The sequence below is a fragment of the Mauremys mutica genome, chromosome 11, assembly GCF_020497125.1.
Source record: "Mauremys mutica isolate MM-2020 ecotype Southern chromosome 11, ASM2049712v1, whole genome shotgun sequence".
Classification (NCBI taxonomy): Eukaryota; Metazoa; Chordata; order Testudines; family Geoemydidae; genus Mauremys; species Mauremys mutica.
Genome location: NC_059082.1, coordinates 65999818 through 66019149, shown reverse-complemented (window position 1 = coordinate 66019149; position 19332 = coordinate 65999818). Strand labels below are relative to the sequence as shown.

The window sequence follows — 19332 nt, the reverse complement described above, 5'->3', positions numbered from 1 at the left end:
ATAGATAATAAGACAGAAAATATCATATTGCCTCTATATAAATCCATGGTACATTCAAATCTCAAATACTGCATGCAGATATGGTCGCCCCATTTCAAAAAAGATATATTGGAATTGGAAAAGGTTCAGGAAAGGGCAACAAAAATGATTAGGGGTGTGGAACAGCTTCCATATGAGGAGAGATGAGAAGCTGAAAAACAAAATCGAGTTATGACTTCCTGACTTTTTTCCCCAGCCCAGATTAAAGCAGCCAGAGGAGACATTAATTTGTGCTAATGGACAAAAGTCCACTAGGGACCATACGTCATCTGAGGCTAGCAAAGCACAGTGCACTCCAGCCCCTGCACCAGGGTCGGGGGGAGGGGGGGGGGCGGGGAAGAGAAAGGTGAAGGAACCAGCTATCCTGGTTCTACATCCTCTGGGGCAGGGATACTCAGACCTCAGTGGTACAGGAGCCAAATTAGTGATCAACAGTACCCAAAAGAGACACAGTAGTGTGAATTCACTGTTTCATTTACTATTATTTTTTATATATATTATTCTCATAGCAAAATGACTGACCAAGTATTATTTTATGAACTACAATTGGTTAATAACATAAAAGCATCCTGACTGATTGTTAATTAAATCACACAGTGTTTTAATATCACGTGCTGCAAAGTGCCTCACGAGAAACAGTAACTAGCCATTTGTGGCTCAGGAGCCTCAGTCTGTGTCCCACTGCTCTAGAGACTCCTCCGCATTGGGAGAATTCTCATTAGGAGACTTGCATTTGGTTTCTGCTTCCTTTACTAAGCAGTGCAAGTACTGACTGTGGCCCCTTAGCCCTTTGTGAGGTTTCATATGCTGCCTTAAATGTTCAGAAACTGAGAGGTTTGCCAAGAAGCACTAAACTACATGAAAGGATGTTTGATTAGCAACTAGTGATTTGGGAGAGGTCTTCCATGGATTGACAGAGCGTGTTCTGCCTGAGTAATTGCACTCTCCCACCAAAAGCATTCCAGACCTACATCAACCTACTGATCCCTCCTCCTCCCCTAGAGAGGGGCGGCCTGATGTCTCCTTATGCTTGCCTGAGAAGTGTCACATATGGAGTACATGGCAAGAGTTAAAGATGGTTCTGGAAGTGAGAAATTGAAGTGGGTTGGGATTCACCCAAAAGAAGAGTCTCAACTTACATTTTTGCATCCTCTAAATGCTGGACTACAGGACCCATCTGCAACTCACTTGTTTTGTGGAAACCCTTTTTTTGTATGTATTACACCATTTATTGCAAGCTGGCAATAGATCGAATTTCCAGTTCATGGTAATCTGTTTTATCTTGGTCAGTTATAAAGCAGTGACATCTACCTTCAATTTATCTATTGTGATCTCTTTTGCTCTAGATAAAATATCACATTTTAGGACATTAGAAAATTTAGTTCATAAAAATAATGGAAATGCTATTTGGCAGAAACAACTTTCTAAGGCTATGTCTACACTACCATTGTAAGTAGACCTATGCTATGCAACTCCAGCTGGACAACATATGAACAACATAGCTGGAGTCGATGTACCTTAGGTCGAGTTACCATGCGGTCTACACCATGGGGGGGGTCGACGGGAGAAACTCTCCCGTCAATTTACTCTTCTCATCAGGGGTAGAGTACAGGGGTCGACTGGAGAAAGATCTGGTGGGTCTTCCACCAGATCCACTAAATTGACTGCCGGTGGATCAATCTCAGAGTGTCGACCCTGGCCAGGGCCGGCTCTAGGTTTTTTGCTGCCCCAAGCAAAAAAAAAATTTGGCTGCCTCCCGTCCCAGCCCTGGGCTCCCCCCTGTACCCTCCTGCTGCCTCAATCCTGGGCTCTCCCCCCACTGACCCACACCCCCTGCCGCCCCAGCGCTGGGCTTCCCCCTTTCCTCCCCACCAGTGCCCTCCCCCCACCCCCTGCTGCCCCAGCCCTGGGCTCCCCCTCCACCAGTGCCTCCCCACCCACACACACCTCCTGCCTCTCCAGCCCTGGGTCACTGATAATGCTCCCAGGGCGGGTCATTCAGCAGGAATTTTGGATGTGCACAAAACACAGACAGGATTGGTTCCCATATAGTTACAGAGCTGCAGTAAAGTGGAACAATTTTCAGCTTGTGTGATTGGAGGATATCTGGATGCATATTATAAGACTGTCCTCCATAAATGAGGAAAAGTTGAGGTGCCTTTATTATTCTTTTGTTCCACGCTTTCCTTCTATGGGGAATTTGCCAATGCAATATCACTGTCTTCCTTTTAAACAAACAAAAAAGCAATGGCTGTTGAAAATAGCAATTCCAGTGCTAATAAGCATTTCTTGCTCAATTTTATCCTGCTTTTTCTACAGCAAGTTACAGTGGATCAGTATATTTGATTTGGGAGAAATGAAGTAACAGCTGCCCAAACTGAGCTTGAGCACTCCTGAATTTTGAGGTGTTCAAATCTGGAAGGCAGGTGCTGGGGGTGGGGGTCTGTGGGCTCCACGGGGGAGCATGGCAGCAATGTGTCTGGAGCTGCATGGAGCCAGACACGCTGGCCTGAGTGGCACGGTAAGGGGGCTGGAGGTTGGAGAAGGGGTAGGTGGGTCCAGGGGGCAGTCAAGGGACAGGGAGCATGGGTGGTTGGATGGGGCAGAGGTTCAGGGGGGCAGTCAGGGGACAGGCAGCAGTAGGATAGGCATGGGAGTCCCAGGGGTTTATCAGGGGACAGGTAGGGGGTGGGGTCCTGGGGGTCTCCGAAGGGGGAAGTTGGGGACAAGGAGAAGGGAGGCTTAGATAGGGGCTGGGATTCCAAGGGGCAGTTGGGGCAGGGGTCTTGGGAGGGGGCAATCAGGGGACAAGGAGCAGCGGCATTTAGATAGGGGGTGGGGATCCTGGGGGGCAGTTGGGGCAGGGGCAAACAGCGGCTGCATGCCGGGATTCAAACGGCTCTGGGCTGCCCACAGCTGCAGGGAGCCCTGAGCCCTTTAAATCCAAGCCGCGGCTGGGAATCTCTGCAGGCAGCCCAGATCCCTTTGTTCCCCGCGGCTGGGATTTAAAGCGCTCTGGGCTCCCTGCGGCTGTGGGCAGCCCAGAGCCCTCTGACTCCCAGCCGCGGACGGGATTCAAAGGCAGGGCCGCCCGAAGTAGAGTGCCGAATTGCCACCCTGGGCTGGGCTGGGCTGGGCGGGGCGGGGCGGGGGAGTCCGTGTGCCCTTAGGGCGGCAGGCGCGTTTCCGCGGCCGCGCAATTCGGCGGCAGCTTCTATGTTTAGCTGAAGCCGCCCCGGACAGCTAAACACAGAAGCTGCCGCTGAATTGCCGCTACCGCGGAAACGCGCCTGCCCCCCCCCCCGCCCGTGGCGGCAATTCGGCGGGCTACTTGGGGGCAAAATAAGGGGGACTGCCGCCCCTTGGAGAATGCCGCCCCAAGCACCAGCTTGGAATGCTGGTGCCTGGAGCCAGCCCTGACCCTGGCCGTAGTGTAGACCTGCACTAACGGTTAAAAAAGATGAAAATTATAATTTAAAGAGGAAGATTTAGAGAACTCAATATACGATCATTGGAAAGTTGCAGCAAAGCAGTGAAACAAGCAAATTATCCAATCAATAGCATTTTTGTGCTTTGCAGGTTAACATTTTTGCTATACCAAATTATGCTGACTTAATATACACATGGAAGTCTTTAGGAAAAAAGTTTTCAGTGATCACAATACATCTAGTTATAAATATCTAAGGAGCTTGTAGAAAAAGTTATTTTTAGTAATACCTATACTGCAACTGTATTTCGTAAAATTCTTGATTTAGTGCCCCAATACTAGGTTAACTATTCTTGGTAACACTATTTCTGATTACATAATCAAGAAAAACTTTTCAAAATAATGTTCTGAGTATAAATCACTTTTAATCACCATCTACATACTGAGACATTGGCACTGATTACTTAGCTCCTTTAATGGCATGTGTAATGGATAACAAGTGTTTTGCTTGATTGCTTCCTAGCTTAGCTGATCAGGATTCTATTCATCACTCCTAGCTGTTGGAATCCTGAGACTTCTTGGAGTCCCTGTTCAAAGGTCTTGACATCATTTCAACCAAAAATCTGTGATGCTTTAGAATTCAGTCATCGTCAAAGCTCTACATACTTCATGTGTTCCTCCTAGTTAAAAATGTATTTAAGATGGGTAGGGTTTTTGATTTTTTTTAAACTGATTGAGATGGAAGCTGAGCATAGAAAAATTTAAATACAATCCAAGAGAGCATAGATAATAATATGAAGTCAATGGATGCTAAAAATGTATTCAAACTTTAATCTATCATTCTTAAGCAAAAACCATATTGGGAAAACAACTGCAGTACTCTTCGATTAACATTATTTTTTGTCAGCTTAAGTGTAGTTTAAAACCAGGGCTGCTGAGAGCAGCTTTGGGCTTTGGTGAAAAAAAAAAAAATTTCAGCGCCCCCCAAGGGCAGACCAGTTAAACAGGGCCGACAAAGCCGGGCCCCCTACCAGACTGTTGGGCCCTGGTAATTTGTACCGGCTTCCCCCCCTCTCGTTGGCCCTGTTTAAAACCACAACTGAACTAGAGGGCTCGTATCAATTTGATATATCAATTAGAAATATTAATGGGCCAAATTCACTACTGTCAGACTGAAATCAAGGATTGCCTCCTCTTATGCCTTTGGTGATTTATGTCCATTGAGGAAACATTTTTTAGCCTTTCCTCCTAATACATTATGGAACTAAAATGATTAAACAAATTGACATAGAGACCACTAGAAAAACTCCACTGCGGAAAAGCATGAAATGAAGTCAGTACCTCTTCACTACAAATGTATTAGTGTAGATCCAAATGATCTTGTGTTCAATGGTGATAAAATCAGTGAAATCAGAAAGAATTAAAAGGAAAAGAAAAAAACCTGACAAAAATAGTATTAGACACCAATATTCCAAACACCCGATGCATGTGAGTAACTTCACAAACATGACCAGTCCCAGGCCTGGTCTACACTTAAAGTTTAGGTTGACGTAGCTAAGTTGCTTAGGGCTATGAAAAATCCACACCCTGACATTTCCACTGACAGCACTACAGTTGCTTGTGGAGGTGGTGTTCCTCACTGCTGGAAAAAGCCCTTCAAGTTGATGTCAACCCCATAGTATAGACACAGCTATGTCAGCATAACTACAGTGCCATAGCTATGTGGGTATACTCGCCATTGTTTAGATATATCCCCATTTTTTTAATTAGGGCTACGGTGGAAGTGTCTGTTGGATTGAATTTTAAAAGTTACGTTTTAAGACCTCTGATTATTGATGGTTATACATCGCAGAAATGTATTACTTGGAAGGAGGTAATTTTTTAAACATCAAAAATCAATTAATTATTCATAATAAAAATACTTACATTCTCAAGCAGTTTGCCTTTTGCTTGTTAATGCTGCAGAAGGTTTTTCTACAACTTCAAGTTCTTGGCATAACAAAGTGAAAACACTTAGACCAATTTAAGTAGTCCTATGATGATATCCATAATCAGGTCATTTTTTCCACTGTAATCAGTTGCTGATTTAGCTTTGCTTCAGTCTAATTATGGCATCTCTGAATGACAAAAGAATGTCACTCTAATTTTTAACTGTGGTTAAAAAAATATTAAATCCAAGCATAACAATAGCCACTGGAGTCAATGAACATGTGACAGGGTATTTTTTTTTGTAATCTTGACCCAAACTATGTGACTGCGGAAAGGAAACAAAGAACAGTGTGTTACAAGCACTCATGTGTGTCAGAAGAGGAAGTCTTGTAAAGAGTTTTACCAATTCTTTGGTAAAAGTGGAAAAAATGAAGCCATCTGAATCCTTAAGTGAGAAAGGGAACTTGGCAGGGAACTGGAGATGTGATTGCACTACTTTCAAATTTTCTTAGAAGCAAATGTTATTACAAGGAAATTAGAGAGGGTAATATCAGATAAAATCTCTGTAGCAACTAATTCTAATGTCAGGAGATTGAAATTTTGGTGGAGAAAGCACAGCAAATGAGTTGTTAAGGAACGAAGAGCTTGATTCATTGCAAAATGCCTTGTATTTTTTTTTTTAAAGAAATACAATATCCATCAACCATCCAGACTTGGTTCCACACACATTTTTCAAAACATTTTCAGTAAATGGTTCATTATGACTTCTTTAGGATTTGGGTTTGTTTTCAACATTTTCTTCTCTTTTCATTGATTTATTATTCCATTCATTTTCCTTTTGAAATAATTTTTACTTAAGATTATTCCAAAAGCTTACTGCAAATAAGTGAAAGAAAATGTTAGGAAAAAAAATACAAGACCCCACCAAAAATTTCAGTTCCTCCAAGGCATCCATATTTTTATGTTCATTCATTTATGATTAGACCAGAATCCTTCCTCTTTGTACTTATCTTCTATAGAATATTTTTCTGACTGTGTTTCCATTCCACTTGCTGTTTCAAGCAAGTCTCAATGACCTTTTGGGCAAACATCCAAAGAACATTGACGGAGTTTATGCCCATGATGAGATTGCACACACAGTCTCTTAGCCAAAGAATGATTGACTTTAACGTCTTCGTCTCTTTTCAGTTTAGACAGAAAGACAAATTACTGGCTATAAAATGTATTTATAAAAAAGCATAAATCATTCGTATAAACTTAAACACATGTAAACAGAATGTAAAGCAATAAAAGAGCTGTTCTAGTAGGAGCTACACTTTCCTTTAATAGACTATTTCCTTAGCTCTCCATAAAGTGTCTAATAAGCATAAAGCAGATGTATAGAATATTGCTTCATTGATTTAAGATTACATGTTTACATTTACATAGGATCAAAGCAAGATATACCTGTACTACCTATAGTTACTAGCTATCTTTACACAGAAAGAAGAGATGAGACAAAGGTGAAAGGCCAAATGAAACTGCCCTCTCCTGCTACTACTTGGAAATTGCAATAGGCTGCTGCCAATATTTATACAAAGCATAGCAAATACACTATACAGAACATAAGTAGTCTTAGGTCTACAATCTGTTCAGTTTAACATTCATATATTTTGTAACTAAGATGACTATTTGATAACAATTTGCCATACTCTGACAAATTTGTTTCTTACGTTTTATGATAAATCAGAGCCCTATGTTCATGAAAGATGCCAGACCGGTGATACTTAGACCTCAGTGGTTCAGGAGTCAAATTAACGATCAACATTACCCAAAAGAGCCACAGTAGTGTGAATTTGTTGTTTCATTTACTATTATATATTCATATTTAAACAAACAATGTGACAGGGGAAATATTTAGTTTTTTATATCTGTATATATTCTCACAGCAAAAATGACTGAACAAGTATTATTATTTATCAACTACAACTGGGTAAGTAAAAAAAAGTAATAGTAAAAACATCCCGATTGGTTAATAACTTAGACTGGTTAATAATAAAAATCACAGTGTTTTAATATCACATGCTACAGGAGACACATTAAAGAGCCACTTGCAGTTCGCAAGAGTCAGTCTGAGTATCACTGTGCTACACAGATAATACTGGTTGGAAAAGTCCACTATCCAACTCCCACCCCACCAAAATAAATAAATAAATAAATGTACAAGGGTGACAGCATACAAATTTCTGCATTCTGTCCTGCCAGAACCTGATCTGTACAGACACCATCTAGAGTTGAGAGGATAGATCAGGCTCTACACCCATTCGGTCCTTAGTCTCTCTGAAATTTTTAACAAGAGGACTACTTATGATGGAGCTTGTTATATGGACATGAATCCTGAGTAGACAAAACTCTTTTCAGAGGCTTAAGAGCCATTTTATGTTAATGACTTTCAGGAAATATCCATGCAAGGTGAAATCCAATATACCAGTTTTATATTAGGTTACTGCATTATTTAATTTGGTGACTGGAAGTCCTCCAACAGATGCAGCAGACATATTATAGCTGGTTTCTGGAGTTTCCCCTGTGCGCTCTCTCCCCTTCCCCCCCAGGGGATACTGGAAGCAACAAAATTGGAATATTACTACAAACAAACAAACTGGGGATATCTGTTGAAAATCTCATTACAATTTTGTACTGGGAAAGTCAGACTCTTTAAAAGATGTGGCAATCCTTTACGCAACGGAGAGATTAGCAAGTGATAGGGTCCACTGCTGTAGTACTGAAGTTCATGGGAGTTTTGCCTCCATTGATGTAGTATCATGACCCTTTAGTCTTTTCTCCCTTCTGAGGGAGAGTAAGTTTTACAATTTTATATTGATTTTATGATGATCACTTTTTAAACTGAACTCCCAAATTGAAGGGAAATCCTATACGACAACCTAAGTACCAAACATACTGTATATTTTTACCACTGTGTAAGGATAATTTTGTTTGAAATTAAGTATGATTACATCATATTCTATTTACGGAGCACCTTTAATCCAAAGCACTGGAGAAAGATGACAATAAAACACACAATCAACAATTCATAAAATGTTAACAACCAGCGATCCTGAGTGAGAGCAAAATACAAGAAAAGGGAAGAGACTTCAAATCGTAAGCAGCAGCAGCTTGAGTTAATACTTTCAATGATGCCTGAATTAAATAAACCAGTGAAGTGACCTAGAGATGAAAGACCATATCCTATGATCAAATGATAGAACTATCCAATACCCTTATGTTATTTTGCTTAGTTTAACAGATTATGTCATTAGGAAGTTTAAATTTGGTGGTTTCCTATGCTTTTCTATTATCAAATCCATGTACAGATTTAAAAAAAAATAAAAATAAAAAAAATTCTGCAGCCTATAACCCCCTAACATCAATTAGGGCTTCTAATTAAAATTGCCAAGATGTTGAGGTTTTTAAATAAGAAAACCCCATAAAGTCTATGAAACTATTTATACAATTCCAATAAAATTATTTATCTTTTTAAACAAAAAGAACAGTTATGGTAAAGAAAATTTACTGGTCTAGTTGAAAAAGTAAGGAACAGCTAAATCTTGTAATCCATATTTGTATATGTTCTGTTGTAGCCTGCTTCAGTATATAACACTAGTCTGATCTCATGGTCCTGCAATAATGGGTTAGAATTCTACTCTCTGAATTGTATTAGGGCATTTTAAGATAGAGTATATTACTTTTAAGATGAAGGTTCTATTAAGCATTAGAAAGATCTCACTGAAGATTTTCTATTAGGCCCCAAACTCAACTCCCTTTAGGTACTCAAATGCATGGCTATTCCTTGGTTCTCTCCTGGCTGGAGTCCCTACACTGTTTATGAAATTAATACTTTTGGTGAAAGTACTTTTACATGTCCTCTTAAAAATGTTATTTCATTCTAACAGCAAATTTCTCTAAGACACAGGAAAAAGTTACTAACAGAGAGGCAGAGCTAGCATGCATGAATGGCACAGGGAGTCAACTGGAGAGGTCAGAATACTACTTCAAGCATGAGTTTAGAAGCACACATCCACGAGAACACGATACTATACAGTACCTAATACTATGCCCGACTGTAAAGCTAAGGTAATTATAGATCACATCTAAAATTAAAAAAGAAAATGGGAATATGATTACCAGTGTACATTTTTAACAGTCTTACCTGGCATACCATGTATGAGGTCACCACACAGTACAAAGAACTTGGGCTTGGGGTTTAACTGGTTAATGGCTTGCACAGCTTGCTCTGTTAATTTGATCTCCTCTTCCCATTCATCACCTCCATTGTCACAGTCACCAATTGCCCAGGCTTTCATCAGTCCAAACTGAGGATCCGCTCCTTGGATGAAGTAGAAAGGGGCTTTCCATTGACATTCATCCTCTTAAAAAATAAATAAATAAATAAATAAAATAAAATAAAATAAAATAAAATAGTAAAATCGTAAAGGGAAAGGAAATTTTCCCTGTATCATCAAGGTGAAGAGTAACTTTCTTTAAATGAAGGCCACTTTGATACGGTAGGCACAATACTTTAATAGAGTAAGCACAAGCATAATATTTCCCTATAACAGATTAGAGCATTTGTATTTATTGTAATTATGCAATACTGACATGTGGCTACATGATGACTAAAGAAAAAGCATACCAACAACAAAGCAAATGCTGCTTAAAACTTCAGGACTACAACATAGCTCAATAGCATGGAACATATGAGATGCATTTTCAATTATTGCCTTTTTAATTAAATTAAAAATGCGCACTACATTTTATGGTGTCAGAAGAAATACACTTAAATTATTACTATGTTAAATACTTTTTGCTCTTACCCTCCTAGAGAAAGCTTGAAAAATTCACACACTAGTTGCAAAGCTCTTGCTAGCTAGAGAGACATCCCCTGAATAGGATGCAGGACAGCAACCCAGTAGGAATTGCAGCATTCTTTCCTCATTCCCAGCAGCTCAGGGCTGGCCCATGCCACCCGAATTGCTCTTATGAGGCTTGGGCAGGAACTTTCCTAGGCTCGGGCTGGTACGCTCTCTCCTCACTGGGTCCTAGAGCCCGGGCTTCTAGCCTGAGCCTGGAAGTGACACTACAAACAAACAGCCCTGCAGCCCGAGCCCCATAAGGCCAAATCAGCTGGCACAGGCCAGCTGCAGGAGTCTAACTGTGGTATAGACATACCCATAAGGTCAAATGGCAGTGAGGTCCAGGCACACCACCTTCCTCCTTGACTTGAACTTTGGGCTGGTAGTTTTAATTCTCTGGCAAATTTTTCAAGCCTGTTCTCATACATTTCAGTTGTACTATTTAGACTTACAAAAGGCTCTCCCCACTCCCATAACATTACCATGACTGAACTGCTTTTCCTTCTCAAAATGCTACACAACATTTACTAGTATACTTTGAAATATTATAAATAATTTATTTTATTGCTTGTTTTTTATTTGCTAGCTTCGGTCATTTACATCGGGTCTCAAAGTCATTAGTGAGAACTGGAAGGGTCAAATGGAAACCTTAATTTAGGATGCTCTTAATGGCTCCTGACTGAAACCTAGAATAAAAATATATAAGCCTGGAGGCAAACTAATATGTGTACAGCTTCCCCCACGTTCCGCTTGAGACCAGAAACTTATAGAAGGAAAGAATAGGAGTTTTGTAGTTTCAGTTAATTTTTTGTACTTTTGTGCCTCAGATATCTCAGTAACGGGTATCACAAAACAACCTTAGATAATGTAGATAGCAAAGCAGGCTAAGAAAAATTCTCTCATTACTTGTCCATGAATAGCTAAGACCATATTCTGCTAGAGATAAGAGAATGTGGGTGTCCCAACTTTTCTCTAAACTACAGTACAAACTTTTCAAAAGTATACTGCTGCTGCCCTGATTGTCTACTCTAAAGGCATTTCCTTGCATTCCAGAGCCTGGTCTACACTAGGCGTTTAAACCGGTTTTAGGAGCGTAAAACCGATTTAACGCCACACCCGTCCACACTAAGAGGCCCTTTATATCGGTATAAAGGGCTCTTTAAACCGGTTTCTGTACTCCTCCCTAACGAGAAGAGTAGCGCTAATATCGGTATTACCATATCGGATTGGGGTTAGTGTGGCCGCAGATCGACGGTATTGGCCTCCGGGCGGTATCCCATAGTGCACCACTGACCGCTCTGGACAGCAATCTGAACTCGGATGCAGTGGCCAGGTAGACAGGAAAAGCTCCGCGAACTTTTGAATATTTCCTGTTTGCCCAGCGTGGAGCTCCGATCAGCACGTGTGGTGATGCAGTTAAAAATCAAAATAAAGAAAGAGCTCCCGCATGGACGATGCGGACGTGATCACTGTAAGGGCAGGCAAATCTGTTCTATCAGCGCTCCGTTACAGAAGACGAAATTCAAAATCATTTTTAAAAAATCTCCAGACAGATGCCATAGCAGGGACTCAGCGCACTGCTGCGTGACAAGCGTAACGGAAAGCCAAAGAATCAAATGGACGCTCATGGACTGGAGGACTCAAGCTATCCCACAGTTCCTGCAGTCTTTGAAAAGCATTTGCATTCTTGGCTGAGCTCCAAATGCTTCTAGGGTCAAAAACAGTGTCCGCGGTGGGTCAGGGCATAGCTAGGCAATTTACGCACCCCCCCACCCACCCCCAGAAGTGAAAGGGAAAACAATCCTCTCTTGACTCTTTTACATGTCACCCTATCTTTACTGAATGCTGCAGATAGACGCGATGGTGCAGCACTCAACACCAACATCCTTGCTCCCCCCACGCTATGGATGGCTGATGGTGCAATAAGGCTGGTATCCGTCCTCATCATCAGCCTATTGGCACATGGGGCAGTGCAAAAGGACTGGTAACCATGCTGACTAGCATCGGTAAGGTCAATCAAGGGCGCCTGGCCCTAATTTTTCCTGGTAGATGGTACAGTATGGCTGATAACCATCGTCATCATAGCAACAGGGGGCTGAGCTCCATCAGCCCCCACCCTTCATGTGTAAAGAAAAGATTCAATTGCCCCTGGACTAGCAGAGGGATGCTGGGCTCCTCTCCTACACACTCCTTACTGTCCTGTCTGGACTATCATAGCAGCTGGAGGCTGCCTTCCACTCATATCTCACTAACAAGTCACTGTGTCTTATTCCTGCATTCTTTATTACTTCATCACACAAGTGGGGGGACAATGCTACGGTAGCCCAGGAAGGCTGAGGGAAGAACGGAATCAACAGGTGGGGTTGTTGCAGGAGCACCCCCTGTGAATAGCATACAGCTCATAATTTCTGCAGGATCTGACACAGAGCAGCTGTGCTCTCTGGTTCTATGATACAGTGGTTCTCTAGTACACTTGCCCATATTCTAGGCAGGACTGATTCTATTTTTAGATACCAAAAAGGAGGGATTGACTCAGGGAGTCATTCCCAATTTTGGCTTTTGCACCCCTGGCTAAGAGCAGCCAGGGGCACTTATGACAGCAACAGATGGAGCAGTGCAAAAGGACTGGTAGCCACGATCATCTTATTACCAATTTATGGCATGGTAGATGGTACAATATGGCTGGTAACCATCTCTGCTATCATGCAAAAGCAAAAGCATGCTGCTGTGTAGCGCTGCTGAATTGCCTCTGTGAGCGGCATCTAGTACACATACGGTGACAGTCACAAAAGGCTAAACAGGCTCCATGATTGCCATGCTATGGCATCTGCCAGGGCAATCCAGGGAAAAAAGGCACGAAATGCTTGTCTGCCGTTGCTTTCCCAGCGGAAGGAGTGACTGACGACATTTACCCAGAACCACCCGCGACAATGATTTTGCCGCATCAGGCACTGGGATCTCAACCCGGAAATTCCAAGGGGCGGGGGAGGCTGCGGGAACTATGGGATAGCTACGGAATAGCTACCCACAGTGCAATGCTCCAGAAATCGACGCTAGCCTCGGACCGTGGACGCACACCACCGATTTAACGTGTTTAGTGTGGCCGCGCACACTCGATTTTATACAATCTGTTTTGTTAAACCGGTTTATGTAAATTCGGAATAATCCCGTAGTGTAGACGTACCCCAAGTGTTTGGTTTTGGACTACTGCAGCTGGGTTTCTTCCTTTTATGCTCTTCTTTAAGGTATGCGACTCTCACTTTGGGCTAGTCTACACTAGAAACACTACTGTGGCACAGCTGCACCGAAGTTCTCCTGCCGACATAGCGCTGTACACACCAGCGTTTAGGTCAGTGTAACTTATTTACATCCCTGAGTGACATAAGTTGTACCGACATAACCTGTGGTGTAGACAAGCCCTTTGTCTTACCCCTTTTAGTTTTATCCTTGCTTTAATATCTACAATTAAAACATTCACTGGTAGCTGTCTGAAGTCCTGGAGCTTGTTTATTATATAAGTGGATGGGTTTGTTTTTATTAAATTCATGATGAAAAACCCACATTCTACCACTACAGTGCTTCAGAACAAGGAGAACTGTATTTCCCACCAGAATTCTCTCTGACCAGGGTTATACAACATAATAGTTGGAATTGTGGTAACTGCAATAGTGGAATTAAAATATAATAAAAAGCTAGTGTAGAAACATGCTCAGTGCCCCTGGAACTACAGATTCAAATGTTATCAAGTTGAGCTCAGAACTTCATCCTTCCAAGGTAGCTACACTGATTTCTAGGCAACCTACAAGAAGTCAGTTTTTCAGATAAGCCCTTAAAAATCAAAAACAAATTTAAAAAAATTAGGCTCCTTAACCCATAGTTAGCCAACTAAATAAATGGCCTGATTTGGGGATCCTTTAGGAGGAAACTTTTTTTTAAAGTGTTTAACAACCTTGAAACTCAAACACAGACTGGCAAAAGTAACTGCTCTTCTTAATGCACGCCATTCCACTTTCCTCTCCTTCAACAAACAAGAGATATCAGGATCAGTTCTGAGTTATTAACTGCTGCCATTAGCGCCACATCTCTTTGCCAAATGTAGGTTCCTACATTTCACTTAATTTAAAATGTAATTGTTAAATAAAACAATTTATAGTCAGCTAACTTCTATCAATTCATACAGTCATCGTCCTCTTGTATATTAATAATACCTCTAAATCTCACGTTTTACAGACTGAAAACCTTTATCCATTAGTTTTTAAATCTGAAATGCAACCTTTAACATTTGCAAATTAGAAAACTCATTCAGACAGGTTTTTATTCAGAGAAGTGAAATGATCCATCAATCCATCTGTTTTCTATAGAATCCTTTTGGAACTGGCTGAATGACACAACATAATTTAGCTTTTTATTTCATGTGTCTTGCACGGAAAATGAGAAATACGACTGTCATAAAAATCAGTTTATGTGCTGCATCGAAGACATTGTTTAGGCAGAGAAATCAACTTAAAAAAATCTAAGTGAAAAGCTATAAAGATGAGTTAAGGAAGCCTGCATCTCTAAGGGTTCTAACTCAGCAGACATGTTCTGTAACTTAGTAAGGAAAAGGAGGGTTCGGAAAAGCTATTCAATTTGGAGGAGTAGGAAGCTTTCCAAGGTCAGGCTGTCTGGTGCTGCTTGCTCCTGCTCAAAGTTTCTCCATTCTGCTACACAAGGAAAACAGACCAGATTCCTCTCAGTTTTCACTGCTGCTAGTGAGAACTCTGTAGGCAGCTGTGAAACTGATAAGAACCAAGTCAATTTCACTGCTGCTCTGGCAAGCTCCACACAACACAGGAGACAAGCACTACAGGAGAATACAAAAGTGGAGTCTCTGGGAAAAGTAGAGTATAAGGCACCCCATCAGAAACGCTCATGCAGCAGCACGGAGGAACAAGGAGAAAGTACTTCTCTCTTCCAGAAGCTAGAGAAGGCTGAGGGCTTCAATTTTATCAAACACATACTAAACAGAGGTTTTACACAAAAATGAACCACCTGAACAGGGTCAAAGAAAGAATCCCAGCACCCACCCCTTTTTCAACAACTTGAGCTACACAGTTGGCTCATCACCTGATTACTGTCCCTGACAACAAGGACATCTACTTTTTTCATACTAATTGGTTACTGGCTAGTAAATTTAGCCCTCTACCTTATAGGTGTATGAAAGTTCCCATGACTTAAATGTACATGTATTGGTGTGAGTGATGTGGGGATGCATTAGAAAAGAGAAGTTCAGTATACAGAGAGATTCTATGAGGAGAAGTGGCAGAAGAACTTACAATGGAGAAAGGGAAAGAGACACGGGAATGGAAGGATTGCGAATAAACAGAGGAAAGAGAAACTGAAATGATGCAGGAAAAGTTACACCATCACCTATCATAAGAAAGAAAGAGAAGAAATTGAGTGACGCCAGGAAGGGGAAGAAGATACATCAAAACTGAGATTTGCAATAAGCAGGGATGGGCAAAGAGTATTTGGTTAATATATTGTTTGATTAAATTATTCAACAATGCCATGGCAAACAGTCAGCTATATTTTTGTGGTATTAGCTCAGCTACACGGTAAACAACAACAATGAAGATCAATACATAATATATTCAATACTTTTCTGCTATTTGATCAGTCCAAGTAGTAAGTTCCTTTTTCAAAAAAATAGGGCTTATTTACAGAGCTCCACCAGTTTACTAATTCTTAATTAATACTTGGTGCAATTTTAAACCAATTTGGTTACACTAATGCAAAAGGCTGTATATTGGTTTAAACCAGCCTTATTATACTGTATCTTAAATTGATTAGGAACAGATTTAAGATAATCCAAGATAAATCACTCTTTACACACAGTTTGCACCAGTTTAGTGTAACCCTGTGTGAAGAACCCTGTGTGAAGAAAGATTATTCATAAATAAAATGTTCATAGACAATATTACAATTAGATACTGCACAGCAGTTTTGTACTTCAAAACTAAAATGGCTTTTTTGAGAGTGTGCAGGTATCACTCTAGCCAGGTGTTTTAGTCCTCAATGCTAGTGGAGGTCAGGTACATTTTTCATACCCCTTTGGGTACGTTATATAATCACAAACACAAGGGTTATTCAAAGGGCGAGCATCAAATGACTAGAGATTCCACATTAGTGAGCATCCTTTCCATCTTAGTTGAAACATCATATAATTTAGCAGAGTCCAGAGAATTAAAAACTGGCTCGCCATCTCCATGGTGGCTGTAATGCTACAGTCTCAAATAAGGCCAATGTCTGAACAATGTACTACAACATCACTAATTCCTAATTCCGACATCTAATCATGAGAAACAGATATAATAGCTTCTCCACAAACATGTGTCAGGTGCGGAAAAAAAAAAGTAAAAGTTTTTAACTGAGTTTTAATCAATAAGGAGGAGGAGGATACACTTCTGTTTCCAGAAGCTAGATTATTCTTAGTGTTCCATGTTTTCAGTTTTTACCAATTTTCACCAATAAATTACTAGGGTTTTTTTGTTTTTTTTTAATTAAAGGAGTTCAGTTTTAACTGATTTACACCAGTTTAAATCAATCCACTCAATTTTTTTTGGATATTTATTTTTGTTAAACACTAATGCTTTACGTGATTGCTGTTTCCTGCAGCTCTGAGATTGAAACAATTTCTCAGTGTAAAACACAGAGCACACGACGGAAATCAGGGGAAAAAAAATAAAACAATGTTAATATCGCAGTACGACTGGCTCACTAGGAGACACTGCCCGCCTATTTTTTTGCATCTGTTTAGTGCAGCGCTGAATGTAATCAATCAATCATCCATAGATAAAGAGAAGGTAAATGTGGGGACAAAAATGCAAACTTGTGCCTGAAAACCAACATGAAAATCAGTACTTAAAAATGTTCAAGAAAAGTAAAGACTGGAGTGAAGAGGATGCATTGCGCTGCAATTACTGCAGCATTGAGGTGAGTGCTCATGCTGACAGAATAAAGGAGCATATTGAAAGCAAGCAACACAAGTAGCTTAAAGAAGGAAGTGAGCTTTGGGATAAGCACTCAATATCAGGACCTTCACCAGGGTTTTCATGAAAGAGAGAACACAGCATAATTGTGTCAATGAATGTGTGCGCGCTCTTTGTTTCGCCAGACAACCACTGTTAATTGCAGAGGAATCTACTGGTGACTTTGTGCAATAATACTGTCCACCAGCAAAAACCCTTCTGAATGCAGACAACCTCACTCATAAATATCTAAAAGAAAATAATACTTTAGTATCTAAACTGACAGAATGAACTGATGGAAATGTGATGTCTAGTCTGATTTTTGATGAGTCTCCTGATGCTTTGGACTATCCAATTCTTGGCCTTTTGTTTTATTTTTTTATTTTTTTATTTTTTATTTATTTTTATTTTATTTTATTTTTATTGTGCTGATGTGACACAGTAGTAATTGACCTGTTTGAGATGTACCAATTAACTTGGTACAATGTGGCCATAATTAACACAGATTTGGCTTCCTACATGGCTAAATTTGCACAGAAGATTAAACTCAATCAGAATCCGGAGTTGCTACACATTACCTGTTCTGCTCATCTGATTAACATTGTGCTGTCAGCAGCTACTGCTACAGAAGAAATGAAAGATGTGAAATCTTGCATCATTAGGTTTTCGGCCATTTTCAAGCATGCAAACAAGTTGAAGGCTTTGTTTTATACAGTGCGAGACAAGTGCAGAGCTGACTGCTGATTACCTACCTCTGTTGTGCCACATCAGCTGATGAGCTTTTACTTTAATGTGTGGACTGTGCTAATGAAGCTCCGACCTAGATTATTGCTGGTTCTAAAGCAGAAACACTGATGAGACTAGCAAATAACCAGAACAACCTCCAGATTCTGTGCACTAAGGTAATATTCATCATTGAAAACTTGGAATCACTGTGTGACACACAGAAAACACTGGCATTTTCTCCAACTACTGCCAACACATTTGCAAATACAGATGTTTACCAAAAAATCATTCAAAACCTTCAACACAATGCTTAGCAAGACCTGGGAGATGACTATGACCTATAATCTGAACCCTGAAGCATTTGGTGACAAAGATTCTTTTTGGAATGTCATTTAGGTGTTTCACCCCTTTCTCAAGATGAATTCTGCAGCCAGAACGTTTCAATCATTTGCCACGGACAATGAAATTTCAAATCTGGAAGGGGAAGGGGAATTTACTACTTTCATGAATTTGCCTAACCCTGACAATGCAAAACTGGATGTGCTGGCTTTTTGGAACAATCATCAAAACACACTTCCCAACTTCAGCAAAGTGGCATGGCAAGCTTTGAGTGTACCCCTGGATCTATTAATACAGAGAGCACCTTTTCAAAGTTGGACTACTTCCAAGACAGCAAGAGGCTTAACATGAGTGAGGATACTTGGAAGAAAATTATGCGAGCATATGCAAAACAAGCTCCCTGCCTGCCCTGGCCCCACGCCGCGCCCAGAAGCGGCCATTGCAGCTCCAAGGCCAGGGGTCTCCTTCTGCGCACTCCTCCTGCCTGCAAGCACCACCACTGCAGTTCCCATTGGCTGAGACATGGAAGCTGTGGCCAATGGGAGCTGCGGGGGCAGTGCTTTCAGAGAGGGGCAGCGCATGGAGCCAGGTGCCCTCTGGGCTCCCTGCCGGGGTAGGTAGGGAGCCTGCCTTAGTGGCAGCCATGCTGCACCACCAACCGGGACCGCTGGAGGTAAGTGCTGTCCAGCAGGAAGCTGCACCCCAACCCCCTGCCCCACCTTCCAGAGCCAGCACCCTGTACCTCCTCCTGCACCCCAACCCACTGCCCCAGGCTCAGCCCAGAGCCCCCTCCCACACTTCAAACCCCTCGGCCCAAGCCGTGAGCCCTCACCCCCTCCCAAACCCCTACTCCAGTCTGGTGAAAGTGAGTGAGGTTGGGGGAGAGCAAACGACGGGGGGGGGGGAACAGTGAGCGGGGCAGGGCTTTGGGGAAGGGGCAGAGCATCGGCGATGGGGTGGGGTAGATCCTGGG

General features: G+C 41.4%; 1 protein-coding gene across 5 annotated transcripts in view; it reads right to left on the bottom strand.

The window, feature by feature from the left end:
* Nucleotides 1-19332, bottom strand: part of CPPED1 (calcineurin like phosphoesterase domain containing 1) — a 112158-nt gene that overhangs the window by 59454 nt on the left and 33372 nt on the right. For all 5 annotated transcript variants that reach the window (XM_044978962.1, XM_044978961.1, XM_044978963.1 and 2 more), the window contains exon 2: nucleotides 9582-9800. In XM_044978962.1, coding sequence (XP_044834897.1) covers nucleotides 9582-9735 — 154 coding nt within the window. In that variant the 5' untranslated portion in view covers nucleotides 9736-9800. The remainder of the gene's footprint in view (nucleotides 1-9581; nucleotides 9801-19332) is intronic.